Source organism: Eurosta solidaginis, chromosome 3 (assembly GCF_040869045.1).
Source record: "Eurosta solidaginis isolate ZX-2024a chromosome 3, ASM4086904v1, whole genome shotgun sequence".
NCBI classification, from domain to species: domain Eukaryota; kingdom Metazoa; phylum Arthropoda; class Insecta; order Diptera; family Tephritidae; genus Eurosta; species Eurosta solidaginis.
In genome coordinates this window covers 169,730,937-169,757,096 of record NC_090321.1, presented here as the reverse complement: position 1 = coordinate 169,757,096, position 26,160 = coordinate 169,730,937, and the positions used below count along the sequence as shown (strand labels likewise).

Sequence of the window (26,160 nt, the reverse complement as noted above, 5' to 3'; positions counted from 1 at the left end):
ACTAATTTTGGGGGGAATAGTGGTCTCGTATTCTAATGGTAGAAATTGTTTTTGTATTTTGAAGTTCCTATAAAGTTTCGTCAGTTTTTCTAGCTTGGAATCCAAGACAAAGTAAAGTAGTGTCATATAGGCATAAGTAAAAATGGAGATATATTTACGAAAGTTGGTATGCTCGCTTATCTGGACCCTGAAAAGATGACTATTTAAAAGGGGAGAAACACTTGTTATATTCTATTCTTACTAAACATGTTTTTGAAATCTTGAAGCATTGGTCGGAATTCGTCGAAGGCTTCTAGATTTAAGTCGGAGCGGCGAATAACTAAAGTTACCCCTGGACGACATGTTGGGTTGCAGCTCCAAAACCGGTTGGTACATCGAAGTAAGAACACTTTTCAAGCAAATACCTCCTTAACAGATTTATTTATGGCCCATATCAACAAAAGCATTTAATGGTAACGAAACTTACTTTAAACTAAAACCCTCTTGAACAAATGTTGCTTTGATACCCGTATGCTAAAAACATACTGCAGTGTTATTCCTATTTCATACTGTGCGCCTAAATGAGCATATGTATATTATCTTGTTCAGTAGTTTTCAACGGAGTAGTCGAAGAAACCCGATGAACTAGTGGGTCTCACCATCTCGCGTATATACCTGGCTTGTTACATACGTATATATTAGTGATAGTATTTCAATGTCGATGCGTCGTAGTTTCCGATTGATTCAGACTCGCGTTAGAAAACGGATGTACATACAACAGAAGTCGATCAGCAGCAAGGTTTAATGAAAAAACATATACACAGAACGAATGCAAGTGTGTTTCATAGAGCTCTTGATAATCGAATATTCGAATAATCCATAAGTTGCTTAGTAGTATAATCGATAATAATATACACGACATGGAGCCCAACATTCTGTAGTTGCATGGATCGATTCTATGCTCAGGAATGAGGCCGTCAATGCAAATTTAGGAGCTGGCTCTGTTTGTAAAATGGCTACCAGAGACACACCTAAGGGCGGCGTGGTATCGCCTCTTATTTGGATACTGGTAGCTAATAGAATTCTAGAAATCTTTAAAACACAATAAACGGGGGTAGTCGCATACACAGATGACTTAATGATTCTGATGATAGGAAAGTTCCTGCCAACGATAGCCGAGCTCATGGAAATGACATTTTGCGGCATTTCGCGATGAGCAGGGCAAAACGGGCTGGGGTTAAATCAAAAGAAAAACCAAAATACACTCCTTTGACTTACCTACCCTAAAAGGGCCAGCTATGAATATCTCTTCTGAAGCCAAATATGTTGGCTTTGTGTTCGACTCAGTTCGAGAGGAACTGGGGGACTGTCACCGGGGCATGTACAACACAGTAGTTGGACTGATACGAGTGTGTGGAGCTCTTGTCTGGTGGAAGGCGCCTGACAAAAAGAAAAATCCACATATGGTTGGGAAAATGCAAAGGTTAGCATGCCTGGGTATGTCAGGCGAAGTAAGCAGCGCACCTCACGAAGGTTTCCGCGTACTTGATGCCTCTACAAGTGTTCGTGCAGGGTTTGACCGAGAAAGGGAGAGAATCTAACATGTAGAAATCAATATTAGATGATATGTAGGGTTTTGTGAGCTCGAGGCCTTGCTTTGAATAAAACACTGTGTTAGTATTCATACATTTATTTGGTCGATATTTCGTCTTCAATCTGAAGTCATTTTCAAGACTTTTTTTAAAAACACAACATGAAAAGAAAATAAAGAGAAATATATAATTTATATCACATACATACATACATTTATAACACTAGATCGACTTATTTGCATGGAAATGCCTGATCGACTAATCAGGTGTTCTAACAAAATAATAGGAAGAAGGTGGAAAAAGGAAAGTAAACAATTACAGTACCGCAAGTATAAACAAATTTTAGGGAACCGCATAAGTAAACAAAATTACACAACAACAATCATACACTGAGAATTTTTAAGAAAAACAAGACAAAGTGCAACAAAGCAAAATTTGCATAATATCCTCCCCCTGTTCGCAGCGGGATATTTGCTTGTGTGTGGCGCTCTCGATTAACCTTTTCTGATTTGCCCTGCGTGTTGTTGCTGCTTTGAAACTAAATTGCGATACGCGTAGGCACATTGGTCTACGTACGACTTGTAATTCATTCTATTAGGGCTGTTCATAATATGGAGCATCTCCAAAATATATCGTTTATAGTAGTGTTTTTCTTTATCGAGAATTCTAACATTTTCGAAATCGGGGTAATGTCCAGTGTCAGCACAATGAGATGACAAGGCAGTCTTGTTGTCCGAAGAATTGTTTCTTAGCTTGATATTGGACCTGTGACCGGAAACCCTTGTCTTCAGTTTTTGTTTTGTTGTCCCCACATATACCTTTCCGCATACATGGGACCCGTCGCCGTTACATGGAATTTCATATATTAAATTACATTTCCCTAATTTTGGAATTGGGTCCTTCATATTGTTAAATACTTGTCGGAGTGAATTGTTGTATGTGTATGCTATTGTGTATTTTCCCTGTCAAATAGGTTCGAAATTTTCATTCTTTCTGCCAATCCGGGAATATACGATACTGGCTTATATAATTTATTTCCTTTTTCACATAAGTTTTCATTTTTGGCTCCTGCGTAAAAGTTGTGAATAAGTTTATTAATCAATTCTCTGGGGAATTCGTTCTGTTCTAACGTCTTCTTTATTATGGCAATATTCTTTTTGTGAAATATTTTCTCACTTATCGTGAGAACTCTACTTATAAAATTCTTCGCGTTTCAGTACCCTGTACGTTGAAATATCGTTGACTCATATTTGCAACTTTTGGTCGTATTCTGGTTTGTCCATGACCACTGTGACATTTCCCTTATCGGCGTTAAGCACGAGCAGATGCTTATTGTTTTTAAGGAACCTTTTTGTTTTCAGTACGGTCTTTAAAAAGTCTTGAAAATGACTTCAGATAAAAGAAGAATTTTATAAGTAGAGTTCTCACGATAAGTGAGAAAATATTTCACAAAAAGAATATTGCCATAATAAAGAAGACGTTAGAACAGAACGAATTCCCCAGAGAATTGATTAATAAACTTATTCACAACTTTTACGCAGGAGCCAAAAATGAAAACTTATGTGAAAAAAGCAATAAATTTTATAAGCCAGTATCGCATATTCCCGGATTGGCAGAAATAATGAAAATTTCGAAACTATTTGACAGGGAAAAATACACAATAGCATTCACATACAACAATTCACTCCGACAAGTATTTAACAATATGAAGGACCCAATTCCAAAATTAGGGAAATGTAATTTAATATATGAAATTCCATGTAACGGCGACGGGTCCCATGTATGCGGAAAGGTATATGTGGGGACAACAAAACAAAAACTGAAGACAAGGGTTTCCGGTCACAGGTCCAATATCAAGCTAAGAAACAATTCTTCGGACAACAAGACTGCCTTGTCATCTCATTGTGCTGACACTGGACATTACCCCGATTTCGAAAATGTTAGAATTCTCGATAAAGAAAAACACTACTATAAACGATATATTTTGGAGATGCTCCATATTATGAACACCCCTAATAGAATGAATTACAAGTCGGACGTAGGCCAATGAGCCTACGCGTATCGCAATCTAGCTTCAAAGCAGCAACAACACACAGGGCAAATCACAAAAGGTTCATCGAGTGCACCACAGCCCAGCAAATATCCCGCTGCGAACGAGATTGGGGACAACAACTAATGAGGGGGGGGGGGGGGGGGGGGGGGGGGGGGGATATTATACACATTTTGCTTTGTTGCATTTTGTCTTGTTTTTCTTAAAAATTCTCTGTGTATGATTGTTGTTGTGTAATTTTGTTTACTTATACGGTTCCCTAAAATGTGTTTATACTTGCGGTACTCTAATTGTTTACTTTCCTTTTTCCACCTTCTTTCTATTATTTTGTTAGAACACCTGATTAGTCGATCAGGCATTTCCATGCAAGTAAGTCGATCTAGTGTTATAAATGTATGTATGTATGTGATATAAATTATGTGTTTCTGTTTATTTTCTTTTCATGTTGTGTTTTTAAAAAAGTCTTGATAATGACTTCAGATTGAAGTCGAAATATCGACCAAATAAATGTATGAATACTAACACAGTGTTTTATTCAAAGCAAAGCCTGGAGCTCACAAAACCCTACATTTTTTAAATAAACAAGGCCATCAAAAAATCAAAAATTATATTAGATGATATGACAAGGGGACGATTGAACGGTGTCACAACTGTCCTAACGATAGGCACCGACCATATTACGGTGGTTTTTGACTTCCAGGTGCAGAACATAATACATCCTTCAAGGGTGGAATTTGCCTAGACAGTATTAGGGGCATAACAATCTACAAAGATGGCTCGAAAATGGACAAGGAAACTGCATTCAAATCGTCTGCAAGTAAAGCAATCGTACATACTTCCTTCTATGGAGAGAACAGCCAGACTGCTCCAGGACAATACGGTCGCAGACATCAATGTAACGATGCTTGTCGACAGCCAGGCCGCCTCGAAGTCATTGGCATCAACATGATAAAGCTTAATATCGTGCGGAAGTGTCCAGCCTCACTGGCGTCCATAAGACACCTAAATGTCTCCCTTTGCTGGGTTCCGGGGCACTGCGATTTTAACGGAATGAATTCGCAGATGAGAAAGGTTCCGAAAAGGACATAAGCGAGGCAGACATCTCCGTACGACCACCGCTAGGGTTATCTCCTGAGGAAAATCGAGGAATATGAGATTAGGGCATCTTGCTTGCTGTGGACCAACCATGATGATTAGGAGGCCTCAATGTCTTTATAGAGATGTTTGGATTGGAAAGGAACTAGCTTCTTTTCAAGTTAAATAAATCCGCAGTGACAGTACTTACGGGTGTAATCACAAGTCATTGCAAGCTCCCTCTGCAAAAGTTGTCAGATTAGTATGAGTCGCTTTATTAATATTAATGCCGATGTCTACGACTGTAAGTAAAACGACTCAGGCTTCTGGTGGCACGGTTTCCAACAGTGTGGTAGAGGTTGGGAAGGTCGATCGTTCACTACTTAAGTTCAATACACAAAGCAAGCGGTTCGTTGAAGACCACTAGGAAGTAATCTGGTTGGACGAATGTGCCGCCACCCGGCACGCACGTTGGATAAAAATGTCTCCAAGTGGAAGTGTGGTAAATCCCTATGCACGCCCTTTCAACGTAACCTAACATAATAAAATGTCACTAATCCACTAAGTGTACATTCGATTAGTGATGGATTCGAATGTTTTTTTTTTACTTTTTAGGAGTTCTGCTAATCTTAAAGACGTTGTGGAGTTATTTAAAGCCATCTGCAGCTCAAACATCAAGCGTTTTGATTATTTTTGCATCATCGGATCTATGACAATTAATCGATTGCATACGATGTTTATATCGGTAGTCGGTTTTGAATAGATGCTGAAGTTAATACTCGACTAGTAAATTAGTCGAATAATTGATTGTAAACAAGAGCCCTAGTTTGGTGCTTTTTCATTACTATAGCAAGTCATGAGATTAGAATTTAATACTTATTAAAGAAACTTTTAATACTACCATATTTGTTTTATATTGGTCGTTGTTCTCATACGCCTCACGCACCCTACTTCTACTCCAACTGCGGCTCTGATTCCTATCTTGAAAACACAAAATTTAAAGTTCCGATTCCGCTTCCGGTAAACTCACTTCTGTTGTATGCCTAATCAATACAAACGTTTTCATTGTTGGCCGCATCACAATAAAATTTCTCATGTTCATGTGAACATCGTTTGTAAATATGAAAGGACTTCAGACTTAGCAGTTGAACGTTATTTCGGCTTGCATATTCACATTAAAAATTTCTCGAAGATTTGTTTCCTTTTCATTTGCAAAATGCTGTTTTTAATTGTGAGACATTTTAGAAAAGTTCCAACGAGAGGGAAAAATTACTCTTGCAAAGTCTGAAAGCACTCATAGCCAAAACACATGTCACATTCTTCTTCTTATGCTTTACTTGCAACAAAAGTTGGAAGTTGGCTACTTTTTCGTGTTAGATGGCGCTGGTGTTACGCTATGTGTCGCTTTAATGCAAATACACGTAATCTCAATGCTCAAGTCATATGATCTTGTAAGGACATCACAGCCGGATTGCTAGTTTTAAAATATCTCCTCTTGGATAATTTCGGTTACGAACGTAAGCCTGTATTTGACAGGCACAAATAATGCGAAGCTAGTTTTCGCATGGCGCACCTATATGCCCTGTGCTACATAAGCATTTACTAAGTTAATTTTTTTTAAAACCATAGCGATTCCGATTTCCAAATTTGTTAAATTAAATTAAATTATTAGCTCGAAGTAAAGAAATAATGCCAACTTACCTGGCGTTGAGCTATGTATATTTTTATCTATATTCTTTAACTCCATTTGGTCATGATGTATCCATAGATCTGGGGGTTTTTGTATAGCAACGTTTTGATAGCTACTGTAACTTCAAAAATACTGATTAATATCTTACTTACTCACATGAATTCAATTAGTTAAATAAGTATAGTACACTCACTCTTCGTACCTCTTCTTGTTGTGATCGGGTGTGGATTGCGGCTTTCGGCGACAAACCACTACCATGACTGCCGCAATAACAATTATGAGGAATATACCTACGCCAGCCACTGAGTATAAGACCAGTTCATTACTAATGCCCTTAGCAATGGGTTTGGGTTCCTGCATTACCACGGACGGCGCAGTTGTGTAGGCGACAAGTGCTGAGAAGGGGGCATTACTAGCACCTTTTCCCACACGTGCTTGAACTTTAAAATAATATGTGGTATATGGTTTCAAATTGGGCAACATCATCATGGTCTCTTCACCAGCGAATGCTTCAATTGACCATTCTCGATCACGTTTCGTTGTATCTGTGGTGTAATAAATATTGTAGCCGGTAATTTGGCCGAGGCTGTGCTTAGGTGGCAACCATTTTAGTATGACATTTTGAGGATTCTGTTCATCGGGTCGTACGGTTAGCTCACGCGGTGGCGTAATTTGCACATTTTGATATGTGGTATTCAGTACGGACATAGACCAAGCCGACTCTCTTCGACCTTTAACTACTTTAACCGCAAACTCGTATTGGGTATTTGGACGTAGATCATTGATCATACAATTTAAATCTGTGGTGTTGTGATAGCGATAACGACTAGAGCTGGAAATGCCATAACGCACAGTATAATGACGATTATCAGTGACATGTTGATTTTTACTCAGTGTTGTATCTATCCAATAGACGACTATGGATGAACTGGACATAGTAATGGCCCGTAAGCCAACAGGCACTTCTAGCGGAGCTGGTATGTCCAGCGGTTCTTCGTCACGTGTTTTAATGTTATCGTAAATTGGCGGCCCATCACCTTTAATATTTCGTGCACGCAGCGACACCACATACTCCGTATTTGATTCTAAACTCTTTAAAACATAATAACGTTCGGATTCTTTTAATTCGATTGTGTTCTCGTCGGGTATTCCACGTCCCCAGCCTAGCACATAACTGCGTATTTTTATTTCATGCTGCAGTGGTGGGCCCCAATGCAAAGCTATGCTATCACCACCAGGATGTATACCGATCCAAACAGGTTTACCCGGTACCTGAGTTTCGTCAAGATCATTTTCAAGTGTCATAACACGATTCCACTCTGTGAAAGGGCCTGAACCGTTAACCGTCATTGCAGCTATTTTAATTTGATATTCTGATTGACGTTCCAATCCCGTTAATTCGAAATAGCGTATATTTGCTGGCGTACTTTTAACTTGTGGTGTATCCTTCAGCTTTCGATAACGTATTTTATATCCAGTGATTTGGCCATTTCGTTCCTCTTCCGCCGGCGGTTCCCAATGTACTGTGATGGACTTTAAATAAATAAAAATATCATAGTATTGAAACGGATCATTTAAACATTTACCCAGCATTTTAAGGTAAGGGGTTGCCATTGCAATGTATAGACTACTCAACTCAATTATCGACCTCACCTAAACGCGGCGAATCCTGCCACAAATATCAACGTACAGATAATACATAGATTTCACCGGCGCGGTGCTAGTGATACCAATCTCCACATGGAAAGGGGGTGTTGAATGACCTAAATAGCTCAACGTAGTAACATCAAATCGTGCCTAAAATGGTCGGGCTGGTATCTTAATAGTGCTAGATTCCAAAGAGTGTCGTATCAATTTCCGGCAAAGGACTATCGACATCGAAAACACTCCCAAAAACCCTCGGGGAGTGTTTTTATCGCTACAAAATAAAGTTGAAAAGGTAGTTCTGGAAAAAACTAGTCAGATTTCTTACAACGTCTGCAGTACCTACATTGCGAATACATATTTTAATGAGATAATTTTACGGAACTCAGGACAAAAAATTAATATACACAAGAGGAAGAAACAGCGCCTCATCTGGTAGACCCAATCGATAGAGGCTGTTGCTGTTGGGATGTTGCTGTTGGAAGTTAGACTAGTTGGTCTGAAAGAATTCAACGCAAAGTAGCTCTTCGGTTTATGGGATTACAATATTTGCGCGATAAGGCATGTCAGTCGCAAAAAAGGACCTTTTGATTGAGGACCTTCGGGAAGTGTTTTTGCGATTACAGAAGGAAACAAGTAGTCCTTATTTCCTTTGGTTTTTCTTCAGAAATTCTCCACTTTCTGTAGAAATGCCACACAAATATCATCGTGGGCTAAGCATGTCGTGAAAAAGTGGTCACTGACTGGATTGAAGACATGTGAGAGAATTTTTATTTTTATTTTTTAAACAAGCTCTCGTTTCTTAATTAAACTGAAGCCCGCCTTACGGTGAGATATTGGGTAGATTTAAACTTAGCTGCCTTTGATCAGAAAAACAATTTTTTCAACTTTTCTTCAACTTGTCACGACGTCTCCGAAAAAAAAAACGTCGCTTCGATAAAACAGGATGATAAATTACATAGCCAGAAATGAGCCACTACTTTCCTAAAGGTATTCTGTACGCAGAATATGAATCTGGTGTCAGAATTTTTAAATTGGTTCTCGTTCTTGAGATATTTGTACCTGAAAGGTACTATGCTTTTTCGGTGAGAAAGCTTCTTTTTATTAAAAAACAACATTAAAATTTGAAAATACAATTGTTGTCCTTGTAAATGTATGTATATTTGTTAGACGGCTCCCATGCGATTGTTCTTTAAACTGGATTAGGTTTGCGATGTTTTCTTCATACACATTTTTTTTACAAATTTGAAGTCTACTTTTAGGCGATTTAGTCACCATTCATGTTCGAAATAAAATCATACTGAACTGATAAAACAAAACATTACAGTTAAAAGGAATTATATCGACTATTCTATCAGCTACGCAACTCCAAACTCAAAATAAGGAAGTCTGCCTGAAAGTACGTTACACATATTGCTTTTGTTTGCAGCGACCAGATATCGTAGAGTACAAAAAATGTATAAATCAATATATCAAATGTCAATATCGGCAAAAATTAAAAAGGAGTGCTTGCCAAATCACTGCCGAGGGGGGACCGCGCTTAGAAAACCTTTATTCTAATTGAAAAAAACTTTTTTTTTAAAAGTCTGATGTTGCTTTGGACAGGGCGTGAACCCAGGATCTTCGGTATGGTGGGCAAAGCACGCTACCATTACATCATTGCTGCCGCAGCGTTTTGGACGGACATAATTGCGCTTTCAAACGGTTAAGGTAAATTTTTATTAATAGGTAGTCAAGAATATCTCGAAAACAAGAACCAGCAGGAAAACTCTGATTCGGTATGCAGATTACGTGAACCAAAGGCCTTTTAAAAAGTATCAGTTCATTTCTGGGTCTGGACTTTTTCCAAATTTTGTTGGCCGGTTGTATATATAGTATCTTAGAGCTGTGAACACTTTATAGCTTTTAGAAAATCAAGCGAGCCTTGCTCGGTTTACCTAACGACGAAGGTACGTTTGAAATTCAAGTTCAGTAGTTTTCGGTAGTAAATGCATGTTATAGAGAAAGTAGTACTGCAAACAGATTATGTCCGGGTAGACTTGTTTTTACCTACGATGCCTGCTTGTTGCTGATTTGAGCCGAAATTGGTATCGTTTAGACTGCTACCAACATTTCGGCTAAAACTATGCATGCTATATTTTTCAGTTTCAAGATCCGAACCACAACTCGACTTTATAAAAGAGTACCACCTCCCCAAGTTTTGTAACTTTTGCTCTACGACCTCCGCCAAACTTTTTTTAAAGATTTCGTTCCTGTATAAAATTGTTAGCTAAAAATCGTTCGATTCTGGTTAGGTTGAATATTGTAGTCCCCTCAAAAATTGGCTTACACAGAAAAGCCGGACATTTAATTATGGACATTTTAATTATTTACACCGGCATGCAAAAACAAAAGTCGTCTATACATATGTTTGACCGACCCACGTACCGACAAGTATTTAGGTCCACACAGATTCCAAATTTTAGAATAAAACTAGGAAATTTAAGTAAAGTGTGCAGTTTTCGGGGCGCACAGCAGACTGGTGCAACATTAGTGACGTATCCACGGTTATCGAATAGAACAACTAAGAGTTCTAACATAAAAAAAAATTAACAAAACTCACCGTTGAGCTCGTCACTTCAAGTGTTACATTATTCGGTGGTTCCGTGGGCGTGGACGAATATGTCTTAACCTTTATTTCATTCGAAGTATCTCCCATGCCATTTTTGTTAAATGGTACAACAGCAATAGTATAATCGGTATATGGACGAAGCTCAGAGAGCACAGCGCTCAGAGAGGTGCTGTCGTGATACATTTCTGCGCCACTTTCATTCTAAAAAAAAAAAACAACAAACACAAGGGAAGATTAATAGGTATGATATCGCAGTTAATTCTAACGCATTTACCTCAGAATAATAAATTCGATATTTAGAAATTTCGCCATTGGTGACTGTAGGCGGATCCCATTTTACAAAAATTTCTCTTTCGCTAGTCGCATGACCTTCAACGTTACGCGGTGGCCCAGCAATATTCTCTTCCGGCTGAGTTAGTACTTCCAATACCTGAAAGCGAGATAAAAGTTAGATATTATTTGGACATATTAAAGTGAAAAATTCGATTCAACGTATACCTCAGAAGATTCACCAGGTCCAAAGTTTGTATTAGCTACCACACGAAATTTATATGTTTTTCCGGGTAACAAATTTTGAATATTAACTTGTTGATCGTCATGAGATTTTGTAACGATTTTTTGTTCGCTGAAAGGATAGCACAAAGAGGATATTAGCTTAAAGTAAAAACAACGCTAAACAGTAAATGCACACATTTCAAATTAGCTTTCAATGTATTTGTGCAGACTGTCGTTTTTAGCGAACAATCTTGGGCCTATCAAACAATTCGTTGTGAATATTTCATTTGTATTTTAATATCAGCACAATTGAAGTGAAATTGTTTCTGTCACGTGAATATTTATCATCAACCAAATGTAAAATTACGCCACCAATATTCATGCTCCCAACTCTTCTCAGATGGTTTATTCAAAAGACTGTGGCTGTGGTGTCTGTCTTACAGCACGCTTCAATAGGTTTTCAACGCATTCCTCCATGCTATTAACTCGAAGCAAGGAAAGAAAATAAGGCCTGAAAAAAACTATGGAAAGAGTAACAAATTACAATGCCAAAATAAGGAAATTCTGCTTGGCAATTTGCAAAATATGTCTTAAAATTGAATCATTGCGTTGATGGTGGCGCGACTTCCGTTCTTGGCGTCTGACAGCAACGCGAATAAAATAAAATTGCTTAGACCAGAAAAGCTCAATGAAAATTACGTTAACTGCTTCAAAGGGAGAAGTTTAAGAGAATGCCAGCCGTGAATGCGAAATGATTTTTTCACATTATTGGCCTTTAATGTTTGAGTACTGGGATACAATTTTGCTCACTGAAGGGCGATTGGAAATCCACCAACGCAGAAAATACGATTTCGGTCTAGTTACAAGGAAGCGTAAGATGCCAGATCGAATAATACCTACAAAAGTTAAGGAGAGTAGCTCATAAGTAGAAGGGAGCTAACGGAATCGAAAGAAAGTTGTCGGGATTCAAGGGGCTGCTAAGCGCAATACAAAGATTTATAACTTCAAAGCTTCCCCAACACAGTTATCAACATCACCTACCCGAGTCGAGTGCTTACAGATATAAATGTATCATACACATATTTAGCAGGTGAAGCTCTGGCGACCCCAAGTTCCTCATAAAACAAGGGATGGAGAGCGGAGTGGTCTAGACGATTTAATGTACTAATATTAAATTGTTTCCGAGTTGGTCGGGCTAGTATCTTCATGGTGCATGTTACGGAACGTACCGGATCTATGTCCGGCAAAAGACCATCTACACCGATAATACTCCCCTTAACCTTCGGGGAGTGTCTTTATCGCTACAAGAAGAATTAAAAGGCAGAGAGTTGATATTTGGCATAACAGAACGAAGAAAGCCTCCACGCCGTTAAGTGCGAAGCCTATCCTCTACTGTGGAATTACTGTATTAATGATTAGAATAACTGAGGCTTTGAAGCCCTCAGCGATTGCGGCATTGTATCCATTCTGAACATCTCACCTTTACGTTTAGTGGATTTTATATACAGCTGTGACTCGGGATTTTTTTTCCGACCAATGGCTGTCATTTCAGTATGAGAGAGGTCGCACCCATTCAACAACAATAGGAGAAAATTACTCTCTCATTTCGTACCACTACTGCAGGCACCATAGTTTTCCAGCGAGCCCGCAAAAGACATTGGTACGATAAGGAATGTCGAGCTGCATCAGAACAAAAAGGACGCTTCTGAGTAATGGAGAGTAATTGTGAGGCGTTGAAGAAATAAAAACGCTTACTTAGAAAGGAAAAACACAGTGCAGAGCGGCGTGTGTGCGAGGAGCTTCAAATGCTGGCTGATAGGAATAATATCCGAAAATTCTACCTAAAAATCTGGTGGATGACGGAGGATTTCGATACTGACGCAGGTTCTCGCAGAATAATAATTGCAATCTTGTACATTACATTCAGTCTGCTTAAATTTTGGAAAGATCACTTCTCATTTCTGGAGGGTAATAAAAGCTGATACTCTAATCGCTCTGCCGGAATATCCGTTTCGCTACCAAACTAAGACAAAGTGAGTGTCAAAATCCGGGCTAAAAAATAACATTGAGCCGCGTAACGACGGACTACCCTCGGAACTGCACGGATGTAAGGAGTTGGCAAAGAGCATATGAACTATTATACAATACGAACGAGCGCATGCCTTTATATTGGATTTCAAGTGTTATCTGCCCAGCCCCTACGAAAGGTAGTCCCGGAAACCGTGCAAAATAACGCGTATAAGGTTCTGAAGCCCAAAGTCAACAAACTAATTGTATCCAATCAGTGCGGCTTTAGACGTAGTAAAATTTACCATCAACCAGATTGTTACAATTAACACTAACTAATCCTGGAGATTACTCACGTCAATAGAATCGACACGCACTATCTTTTTGTCGTCTTCAAAGCAGCTTGTATCAGCGCGATAGGGAGTTGCGCCGTAAGTGCTGACTTCTACGAATTGAATAAGGAGGCATTAAAGTGGGTCTTGCGGTGGATAACAACAATATGAAGTTACTGCTGTCATTCAAGAAACAATTGGCAGCCTTTTCACTGTTGACGGATATAAATTCGAGTGTGAGGACGTCGTCTATCTAGGAAGCCACGTTATCAGCGGAAACAATGTCAGCTTAGAAATCAAGGTGTGAATTACTTTTGCCAACAAGTGCTACTCTTGACTAAGTAGGCCATTGAAAAGTGGAGTCCTCTAATCCTACCAACACCAGTATTTGGAATCAAAAGTAGGGGAAAGCAGATAAGTGAATACTCGCTCTCCTATGGTGCTCCCAGTTGGCGTCTGTCGATGTGTTGAAGTGTAAATAATCAGTAGACAGAATCGGAATAGGGAGAAACCTACACCTATGATGGGCCCCGGTCATATGGACATAGACGGTATCGACAAAGAGGATAAATATAATAAGAGACGTCACTCCTTACTTTGTATAATGTTTTTGTTATGGTAGTCGTAGGTTTCTATACATTTTCGTGGGGTATTTGTGTTTATTTTCCTGACTGTATTTAATTCTCTTTCCAAAAATCACATTTACATAAGGTGCTTACACGACATGGATAAATGCGAAATAATTGAAAATGTCCCTCTTGGAAAACATTAGGCATCATTTTTTTTAATTTCCAGCGAGTTACTCGCCACTCGTAGCAGACTGGTGGCTCTTATTATATTTATCCTCTTTGGTATCGATATGATGGAAGCATATATGCTAGACGTTAAAATTATATTGCTTTAGATGAAAAGAATATATGTAAGTGTCAAGGGTCATGAGCAAGTCGTAAGACATACGATCCATAATGTTAGCTCTATTACTAGGAAAAGAGGACTGTTGGCTCATGATGAGCGTCGTTGAAATACATTGCCTTTTGACATCATATGCTCCTAAATTAGGAGTCGCCATAATAAAGGTCTCTACTATTTGAAGAGGCACTTGGGTCATCGGGAAAACTTTTGCTAGCACTATGGACACATGGTTTTACTATTTGGAGCTAGTTGGCAAACCAAAAAAAAAAAAACCACTGCGGCGAGTGAGGCGGCGTGAAAACCTCTCAGACTGTTGAACACCAATTCTACTTAGTAAATAATGAATTGTGATATGGGGTTAATATTTGGTTAACTTTATTTACAAAGGCCCTAATACCTACTTTGAATATAACGAGATTATCTTAATTTTCGTACTTAACTCCTAATCGTTGATTAAATAACTAGATTCCCAATACAAATTTGACCCTTCGATAATCGGTAATTATGAACAAATTTTAGAGATGCCGATATTTTTCATAGAAAAAATGCCACCGCTAGAGTGTAACCTCTAATTGGAGGCACGAAATAAGAGCGAAACGTGAAAATTTGACACATTATAATCTAGATCCTAGGGATGGAACATATAAAAACATTTGGATTACCTCTTGGCGATTTATTGTAGATTCGGACGCGTGTAAACGCCGCCCAACCAGCAAATTTAAAATTTTACAGGAGAATCAAAAAACATTTTTTGTCACAATCACTTCATGCAGATATGTCTTTTTAAAAGTAGAATCCCACCGTTGTTATCTTTTCTAGCACTTAACAATTTTTTGCTAAGGGTGTATTTTAATACATCCTACCGAAATCTCTACAAAACGCAGTTTCGAAAAATCTGTTGCTTAAGGCCTTTGTGAATTAAGCTAACGATAAGTAAAGCTTAATCTAAAGTTTTTGTATAAATTCAGTTTACTTACCGTTCACTGTTGTTCATCTTGTAGAACACTGTATAGGATACAACTTCCACGGGATTTTTCTTTGGTTCCATCCAGCTCAGCGTGACAAATCGTGGTTTCACTATTTGCGCGACCAAATCACGTGGTGGACCCGGCAAACGATTTAACAAAGCACCGTTTATATGAGTTACGCCGTTTGTAGCTTGAAGAATACCACCACCGCCTGCGTCTGCATTACTAACACCAGTTATACCAATTCCACTATCGATGCCATCTAAATCTGAGGACAAGTAGGAGGAGCTTGATGATGTCGCTTGTGAATTGGATGTGGCTGAGGATATTTGTTTTTTATTTTTATTTTTCCAAGAGTTCAGTACTTTGTTAGGATCGTCACCATGTTTATACGCATCAATGAACTCTTGATTAGCGCTTAAATCGTCATATTCGTTTTCGTTATCTTCGTCCTCGTCTTCATCTGCGTTGCCACCACTGAAATCATGTGTGCTAGTGGGCAACTCCAGTGAACTGTCAGTGTCATCTATTTCGAATTGTTCCATATCTTTAAGTGATGCCAATTCACCATAGTTGTTGTCGTTTTGTGGTCGCTCAGGTCGTGGTAACTTTTTACCCCGCTGTGAAAGTAAACTATCTAGCGCGCTTTTGGAGAGACTACGTGTCGAACTAACGGATGTGTCAAACGTACCGAAAGAGTCGTAGAGCTCAGAGGATTGTGTACGTCCAGCTTCGTATCCTCCGCCACCTTTGCGACGACGCATCGGCGCAGCTGATGGCAGTGGCGCAGATTGTGTCGATTGGGATAGTGGAGGGGATGGGCGGTAATTTTTATATTTGCCTTTGGATATGTGAAAGGGTGGATAAAGGGAATGTGCATTGATGTTGCGTTTCATTATTGGGAGCGAATGGAAATTAAAGAAGGAATAAAAAGAAAATATAGAAATAAAAAAATTTTAAATAAATTAGTGGAACAAAAAAGTTTCTTTATTGTAATTTGGTTTAATAAACTAACAAAAATGACACCATTTAAAAAAAATTAATAAATAACTAATACTATTAAATCAATGAAGTAATTGTGAATACATTTAAGGCATATTTTATTTACACAAATTAAGCTAAAATAAAGACAAGGCAAATAAGGAATAAAAGTTAATTTAAAATGCGTTTGAGATATGCGAGGAGGGGTTAATTTTTTTGTACTTTATGAATGATTCGTTGGACTTCTTACTTTTAACACAGTTTAAATCTATAACATTACATCATATTTTAGGTTAAAAGATCTCAGCTTTTATAATTTTGAAGCTAAAATTTCTAAGTTAGATAAGGTTGAACTGGCCAGTGCGTGAGGACCTCATATATACTCAACAAGATATTTTCAATTAGCAATTTTTTTTTTCTAAGCGCGGTCGCCCCTCGGTGATTTGGCAAACACTCCGAGCGTATTTCTACCATGAAAATTTTCTCAGTGAATACTCATCTGACTTGCAGATGCCAATTTGTAGGACGACGTAAATTGGAAGAGAAGCTCAGTCCAAAATCTCTTCTTATTATGTTATAAAATAACTCCATCCTTTTGGCAAATACTAAAAGCTTTCTACGACCTATGCAACTTGCTGCTTCTAGATCTGGCAAGCGCAGAGCACGAGCGCAAAACGTGCTTGTTTCCTCCTCTAACCCGCACTTTCTACATATGTCATCACTGACCAAGCCTTATTTAAAAGGCTTGTGAGGCCTGATACCTGTCATAAGTCTCCAGTCCACTTTTCTTAATGATAGGAGTAACATTGTTAGTCTGAGATTGTTAGACCTACACACTATCTTCGAAACTTTACAGCCCAGCGCTTGGGTCCACGCCTTTCACGCCTGGACGATCATATGCAACTCTTGCCTTGCCCTTATCTCGCCTAATCTAATCGGGACACCTGCGGAGCAAGCTTCGAGGGATGCGCCCTTTTTAGCTAGCATACCATATTTTTTCTCATCTATTCCCATTTGCCCTGGGACCAATACCGATGTATACTTCTCTAGTATGTTCGTCCTGTAATTGATGATGCAATACTATTATGGCCGTATGGTCTGCGCTCAAGCTGCCCGAGGCACTGAACCTCGTTGTAGTTCTTAACGGGATGCTCTTTCGTCGGGGATGTTTTCAGGGCTCCCGTAATGCTAAGCAGGATCGCTGAGAGATTGGCTAAGGATCATTTCGAGGCAATGAAATATTTTCGCAGTTCTTTTCGCCACTACCTATCGACCATTTCGTTCCGGTATTATTTTTGAGACAACTTAGGTACTGTTTTAGCGGTGAGTCCTAGACCAATTTGGGACTATTTTGTGATTGTTTTCGCGGCATTTCTCTTTGGAATCTTTTGAAGATAATTTGTGAACAATTTCGGGAATATTTTCGGGACTGTCTCAAGATAATTTCAGGTTGTATCGGTATTGTTTTCGGAATAATTTTGGGATGGAATGAGGATCAATTCGAGGCAATAAATTATTTTTTCGGGAAACCCGGCTTTATTTTTGAGATAATTTGGGGCCATTTCTGATGATTTCAGAACTATCTCAGGATCAGAAAATCATTGTTTTGGGGATAGGCATCATTATAAAGATAATTTCAGAACTGTTTCGGCATTCTTTGTTTTGTTGATTTTCAGACAGGGTGGGTAACTTCGTTCGAAACGAAAAATGGCACTGAAGGTGACACAACGCTGAAACTGATTTGTCTTCAAACCCAATTTGACAAGGGATGACGGAAAATCGTTACATTATTTCAGAATTGTTCGCTACCCTATCTTAACCAAATTTTATTTTAATCGTGCGGACTCCGCGGGTAAAAGCTCGTAAATAATATTGTAAATACTTGAGTACATATTTCTTAAAGCAAGAAGTCCAACGGATTTCGCTCTTTATGATAATAGTTTTAACGGGATAAGATTAGTTAGTGCTTAGTCTCGATAAGTTGAAAGTTATTATTTTTTAAGCCAGTTGCATTTACATCCAATTCACAGAGTTTCTTCGAACAAAAAGCTAAATTTTGATGACTAAAAGCGCTTCAAGATTTTGCATTAGTACATACATAACGTTAGTTAAAGTTACGGTTAGCTTCATATATGTATATATAATGTACATATGTATGTACAAGAAGATTTGATTATTAAGATACAAATACTAGACTAATATTACTCACCTGTTTGAACAACGCGCAGACGCGCCGCTGCTTGCACACTGCCTGCAGGATTTGTACCAACACATTGGAACATGCCGGCATCGGATTGTAACAAACCCAAAATGCGTAGATTATGACCACCAACCAATTGCATATATGTGTTGGGCGTAATCACATCACCATTTTTCAACCACTGAATCAGCGGTTTCGGTTTACCACGTATCGCACACTCCAACTCCAATTCCTCTTTTTCATGCGCAGACTTATCTTTTGGGCTTTTTATAAATTTAGGCGGCACCAGCACTTGCACTGTGGCTTGCGCATCTAGCGAATCGACTGTATTGCTAGCACGACACTGATAATTACCCGAATCGATATCTTCGGCTGAAGAAATTTGCAACGAACCAGTGCCGATTATAGAGAACTGCGAATCTAGATCGTTCAAATCCAATTCCTCTCCATTGCGCAGCCATTTTATTTGCGGTTTAGGCACACCATTTGCAACACAATCCAATGTAACGCTATCACCCTCCTTCACAGTCTTCGGTGAGGGGCCGATAAGGAATGATGGCGCCACAAGACTTTCACTACCCGCTTCTGTTGACTTTTTGATATTTAAATTTGTTTTGCTGCTCAAACGTGATATGCTGCCTGATGTTACATTACACTGATATGCACCACGATCGCCTATGCCAACCTCATCGATCTCCAGAGCACCATTTGGCAATACGACCATACGTAGCTTATCCAATGCAAGCGGCATATCATCTTTGAACCATTGCACGCTGTGCTTGATGCCAGGCTGAAGCTGACCGATCATACAACGAAAATATGCTGTCTGACCAGGCAACAAATATATTTCGATAAAATCTTGATTTAGATCTGGCAAACGTGCTATAGACACCACTGCCGAGCGACTCACAATTGTGCCAATACCATCGAAGCTGAGCAAACACTGATAAGAGCCTGTCAGGCCGCGATTTTCTTCCACCGAACTTATATATAACGACCCATTGTTGAGCTGTGTGCGAAAAGTGTCGCCCACTATGCCCAAATCCTGCCCGTCAGGCCCACGCCAGCGTATATGAGGTTGTATTTTGCCAGACTTGCCAACTTGTGCAGTGCCGCCACATTGAAGCAGCACTGAATGTCCTTCCGGCACCACAACATCCTGCGGCTCGATTGTGAAGGTTAAAGCTGCAAGAAAACAAAAGAAACATGAAAGTATAAAGAGAAGTTTTACAAAGAAGATATTTGCTTATTGGTATGAATTGTGGAGTTTGGGAGGCGTATGAATTGCAGTAAATACAAATGAAACACAATGAAATGAATGAATAAAAGAATCAGTTGCACATATGTCGGCACCGCACAGGATCATATTTTATAAATGACTCCATTCAATCATCCTTTCTTTCATGTACCTACAAAGGCTTGAATGCTGACTTAATAAATGAACATGCAAAAACAACAACAACAACGAAAGGGTATGAGACCAACACTTACATATGTTTTTTATAATCATCTGCCTGCAGCGTCATTATGCCACTCAATGTGGCCCGGCGCCAACTTCATCAGAACCACTGCACCAGCTACAGAGCTCTCAACACTAACACGCACATTCATAAAATTAAAGCTCTACATACAAGTCCACATGGGGATGCATTGTCGAGGTTTTGCACACAAAACAAACCCTGACCCCAATTTTTGCATTTGCACGACCTCAATGGCAGGCGTTAGAGTGAGGGCAGCTGCTGATATTTGATGGTGGAAGCTCAGTGCTCGGTTGTTGTTATTATACCGCTTCGGCAATATGCCAGCATGAAAACATGATGAAACAATTGATGTAAGAAAGAAAATCTCAAGTGGTGGATGTGGGTAGGTAGGTACGAGCGCATTCACAAAGGTTCGTTTCTTTAGAGACTGACATCAAAGACAAAGTCTTAACGATGCTCTACAAAACCTTCTTCAAAATATGAGAACGTTAGGTGGGAAATGATAAACGATCAATAGCTGGGAACTATGGAACTAGTTTCCCGATGTGAATTTCCTAAGGAAGAGGATCAGCTCAGAGGAAATTAGGACGGCCAAATCCTCACGCGGTCACTAAGGCTCTGGAGATATATTCAAGTCGTTTCCGACAAGTCAAAGTGTTTGGCGATAAAATATATAAGTTGGAAAATGGAGTTGTTTTTAATTTAATGGCTGAGTGATTCCATCAAAGGTTGTAACTTTGCTGTGGTAGTCCAACCAGGCGGCACCTGACGTTCTGCCTAACTTAACCTAACCAAAATGCATTGACATTAGTCGCACGATTTTATGCAAGAAAATAGCGCTGCTAACGTATGTGAAACGCAGATTTAGAATAAACAGACGAACGAAGATGAAAGAATGAACGATCCCGAAAATTTTGAGTTTATACACTCAGAGAAAAACGCCGTTTCAAACTCCAGCACCACCGGACTCAATTCAAGCTTTTCATGTTCTTACTTTTGTGTTCTTGAAAAATGAACGACCTGTTCTCAAAACAAAAACCTTGCTCTTGAACTGACAACCATGTTCTTGAAAAGAGAACGGCTGGGCATAAAATATTGTAACGAATTTACTTGCAAATCCTCTTATTTGCCCTTCTGCTAAGTTCGAATCACTAAACTGTTGAATAAATAACTCCAATAATGAATAATGGAAAAATGGCTTTTATTAAAGTACGTCACAATAACACTTATACTTTGCAACTAGCTGGTTTAATAACCAAACTGACTGATAGCTTAAATGAAACTCTACTATTGCCCGACAGATTGCGTACTTAATCAATAACTGCTTGATAGCTCAAATCAAACTGAATTCCAGCGCCTCTACATTTGCTGCCTTTTATACTCTCTGATTTCAACGTTCGCATCTTCTAGGCGCTTCCAGAATCTACTAGTTGCCATCAGCTCTCAAACTTCTCAGCTGTAACTACAATTGCACGATTTTATAGCCTCTCTCATTGCATACTTTCAGGAGCATCTCAGATATATGCATGTGTTTGTGCATTGATTCTCCGCTGCTCGTATACGTACATGTTACATATGTGTAGACGCAATTATTGTAGATACATAATGATTTATCTATGGATGTGCATGATATCACTGTTTAGTATCGGCTTAGAGATAGCAGCATACCTTAGGTTTGCTAATATTCGTAACAATATGAACGAATGTTGTATTAATGAGAACGATGTTCTTAAATTAAGTACAATGTTCTTAAATTAAGGTCAAGAAAAAAGAAACGGTACAATTCGAGTGCACTACAATGTTAAATACAACATCTGGCACAAGCTATCAAGCAGTCGTAGTGGCGCAGCGGCTATGATGTTGCGGTTGCGATCGTATGGCGCGAGTTCGATCACCGTCAAACTCGAAGTTTTTTAAAACAACTTTCTTATATCCTATTTTTTTAATTTTAATTTTACGTTCAGTTTCATTCACATATGCAGATGCAATTCTCAAACTTGTTATGAAATGTTTTAAGTATATATGCAGATTACGTCTTCAAATAAGAATAACTTCTCAATAAGAGAAATTAATGAAAAAATGCATATTATGTGTTCTTTCAAACCTTTTGGATTTTAATAATAGTTTTTTTGTTATTAATATTTTTTATTAATGACGAAAAAAATTATTTATTAATAAAAAATATGTATTTAATTAGCGAGCTTTGCTCATATTGCTTTATACAATGGTTTTTGTAATTGATATTAGAGAAAAATTGTAAGTTTACAAACGGCGATGGTTACTAGGACATGTTTCTGAATTTCACTTCTTCATCAGCTAGCTTTTCGGGAGCTGAGCGTTGAACTCGAGTCTCCAACATTCATATCAGTGCAAGCCTTTTTTAGCTGCTACGCCATATGAATGTTCCGTTGTTCGCTGTACAATTGGTCTCTAAGAGTTGCCTTTTTTGTTTATATTCCTTTTGATCACCATGTAGGCACATACACTCTGTATGTAGTTTATTCCTAATGGTGTGGATATGATTTTTAGGCGTGCTTTTGAAAGCTTAGTAACATTTGTTCGGATTTTTACAGTATTTGTTTTTAATACTTCCGCTGTTACTATTATATCAATATGATCATATGTATTTAATTAGCGAGCTTTGCTCATATTGCTTTATACAATGGTTTTTGTAATTGATATTAGAGAAAAATTGTAAGTTTACAAACGGCGATGGTTACTAGGACATGTTTCTGAATTTCACTTCTTCATCAGCTAGCTTTTCGGGAGCTGAGCGTTGAACTCGAGTCTCCAACATTCATATCAGTGCAAGCCTTTTTTAGCTGCTACGCCATATGAATGTTCCGTTGTTCGCTGTACAATTGGTCTCTAAGAGTTGCCTTTTTTGTTTATATTCCTTTTGATCACCATGTAGGCACATACACTCTGTATGTAGTTTATTCCTAATGGTGTGGATATGATTTTTAGGCGTGCTTTTGAAAGCTTAGTAACATTTGTTCGGATTTTTACAGTATTTGTTTTTAATACTTCCGCTGTTACTATTATATCAATATGATCATATGTATTTAATTAGCGAGCTTTGCTCATATTGCTTTATACAATGGTTTTTGTAATTGATATTAGAGAAAAATTGTAAGTTTACAAACGGCGATGGTTACTAGGACATGTTTCTGAATTTCACTTCTTCATCAGCTAGCTTTTCGGGAGCTGAGCGTTGAACTCGAGTCTCCAACATTCATATCAGTGCAAGCCTTTTTTAGCTGCTACGCCATATGAATGTTCCGTTGTTCGCTGTACAATTGGTCTCTAAGAGTTGCCTTTTTTGTTTATATTCCTTTTGATCACCATGTAGGCACATACACTCTGTATGTAGTTTATTCCTAATGGTGTGGATATGATTTTTAGGCGTGCTTTTGAAAGCTTAGTAACATTTGTTCGGATTTTTACAGTATTTGTTTTTAATACTTCCGCTGTTACTATTATATCAATATGATCATATGTATTTAATTAGCGAGCTTTGCTCATATTGCTTTATCCAATGGTTTTTGTAATTGATATTAGAGAAAAATTGTAAGTTTACAAACGGCGATGGTTACTAGGACATGTTTCTGAATTTCACTTCTTCATCAGCTAGCTTTTCGGGAGCTGAGCGTTGAACTCGAGTCTCCAACATTCATATCAGTGCAAGCCTTTTTTAGCTGCTACGCCATATGAATGTTCCGTTGTTCGCTGTACAATTGGTCTCTAAGAGTTGCCTTTTTTGTTTATATTCCTTTTGATCACCATGTAGGCACATACACTCTGTATGTAGTTTATTCCTAATGGTGTGGATATGATTTTTAGGCGTGCTTTTGAAAGCTTAGTAACATTTGTTCGGATTTTTACAGTATTTGTTTTTAATACTTCCGCTGTTACTATTATATCAATATGATCATATGTATTTAATTAGCGAGCTTTGCTCATATTGCTTTATACAATGGTTTTTGTAATTGATATTAGAGAAAAATTGTAAGTTTACAAACGGCGATGGTTACTAGGACATGTTTCTGAATTTCACTTCTTCATCAGCTAGCTTTTCGGGAGCTGAGCGTTGAACTCGAGTCTCCAACATTCATATCAGTGCAAGCCTTTTTTAGCTGCTACGCCATATGAATGTTCCGTTGTTCGCTGTACAATTGGTCTCTAAGAGTTGCCTTTTTTGTTTATATTCCTTTTGATCACCATGTAGGCACATACACTCTGTATGTAGTTTATTCCTAATGGTGTGGATATGATTTTTAGGCGTGCTTTTGAAAGCTTAGTAACATTTGTTCGGATTTTTACAGTATTTGTTTTTAATACTTCCGCTGTTACTATTATATCAATATGATCATATGTATTTAATTAGCGAGCTTTGCTCATATTGCTTTATACAATGGTTTTTGTAATTGATATTAGAGAAAAATTGTAAGTTTACAAACGGCGATGGTTACTAGGACATGTTTCTGAATTTCACTTCTTCATCAGCTAGCTTTTCGGGAGCTGAGCGTTGAACTCGAGTCTCCAACATTCATATCAGTGCAAGCCTTTTTTAGCTGCTACGCCATATGAATGTTCCGTTGTTCGCTGTACAATTGGTCTCTAAGAGTTGCCTTTTTTGTTTATATTCCTTTTGATCACCATGTAGGCACATACACTCTGTATGTAGTTTATTCCTAATGGTGTGGATATGATTTTTAGGCGTGCTTTTGAAAGCTTAGTAACATTTGTTCGGATTTTTACAGTATTTGTTTTTAATACTTCCGCTGTTACTATTATATCAATATGATACAATTTTTCTCTAATATCAATTAATAAAAAATAAATAAATAAATGGGTAAAAATTAAAAAATTACCTTCCTCCCACCAATGATCAAGCATAAACCGTTCTTGAACTGAGACCGAAAACTATTAAATCGACCACAAATCGTTCTCAAAGCGTGAGAACGAAAAATCTTAAATCAAGCCCAAGTAGTGTTTGAAATGTGCATAGAAGGTTCACACATCAATACCAAAGTGGTCATAAAATACGAACGGTGTGCTTGGGAAAACCGTTCTTAAAACAAGCCTGTCGGTCACGGGTTAAGAAAAAACGTACTTAACAGACTCTTGTCAACGAATGTTCTTAATTTTGAACCTGTTTCGTTCGTTTTAGAACGATTTTTTCTCTGAGTGTAGACAGCTAATTGGAGCACATTCGTAGGTATATAAGACGGCGATCAGCAAACACATGTGATCAGTTCAATTTTTAGTTTTATTGAGGGAAAGGCGGTGAAATACTCTTTATTTAAGTGTGAAATTCTACTACTACTATTAGAAGTGACAACTGACAATTCAACGACACGAAACGATAACAAATAAGCAATGAGTCGCCAAATTCCTCACAATATGAAGGCCAGCAGTTGCAAACGCTTATTTTATTAATCAACTAAGCAAACTTTTTTTAGTCCCCACGTATGTATTGTATGTACAATGCCCGTTTGTGTGAGTGGCTACTGACAGAAATCAAGTAAATTGGTAGATGGAGTTAACAACTCCTGCAGTTATTTGCAAGTCCTTAACGCATTGTTGGCCTTTGTTCTATAAAGTTTTTATTTTAACGCCTGGAAAATGATTGTAGTTGACATATTTTCTGAGTGCTTCTAAAGAGCGAACATATTTCTTATATAAAGATAATTGTGAGAGAATTTTTTTGCAAATTCATTTGAAAATGTTGGTTTAAATGAAAAACGCAAGTGGTTTAGTAACATATATATATATATACATTTGTTTACTGTAGTTAAGTGCTCTAACGGTACTCTAACGAATCAACCGGGGTGAGCCATAGGGAAATTGGTGTTAGAGGCGTATGTTCCACATTACAATTAAAGAGATGGTTGGAGTCATGTGCAGGCACATCGCATGCAGGACATACATTACATATCTCGTCGGGGTTGATTTTGGACAAGTAACAGTTAAACCTGTTATAGTATCCAGAACGAAGTTGGGAAAAGGTGATCCGTGTCTGCCTTGGTAGTTTGCTTTCTTCTTCTGCAAGAGTAGGATAAGGTATATTGATAACGGGGTTCACCGCGTGCGTCCTAGCAAAAGCGTTTACCGATTCTGTGCGGATTTTGCATACACCTC

General features: G+C 38.2%; 1 protein-coding gene across 7 annotated transcripts in view; it reads right to left on the bottom strand.

Annotated features, from left to right (window-relative positions):
* Positions 1-26,160, bottom strand: part of fra (frazzled) — a 508,015-nt gene that overhangs the window by 32,503 nt on the left and 449,352 nt on the right. For 2 of the 7 annotated variants that reach the window (XM_067773821.1, XM_067773822.1), the window contains 7 exons: positions 18,545-19,720; positions 15,364-16,195; positions 11,139-11,265; positions 10,915-11,070; positions 10,632-10,841; positions 6,579-7,918; positions 6,397-6,506 (listed from right to left, as the gene is read on the bottom strand). In XM_067773821.1, coding sequence (XP_067629922.1) covers positions 6,397-6,506; positions 6,579-7,918; positions 10,632-10,841; positions 10,915-11,070; positions 11,139-11,265; positions 15,364-16,195; positions 18,545-19,720 — 3,951 coding nt within the window. The remainder of the gene's footprint in view (positions 1-6,396; positions 6,507-6,578; positions 7,919-10,631; positions 10,842-10,914; positions 11,071-11,138; positions 11,266-15,363; positions 16,196-18,544; positions 19,721-26,160) is intronic. The other 5 variants (XM_067773823.1, XM_067773825.1, XM_067773826.1 and 2 more) reach the window with 5 other exon arrangements.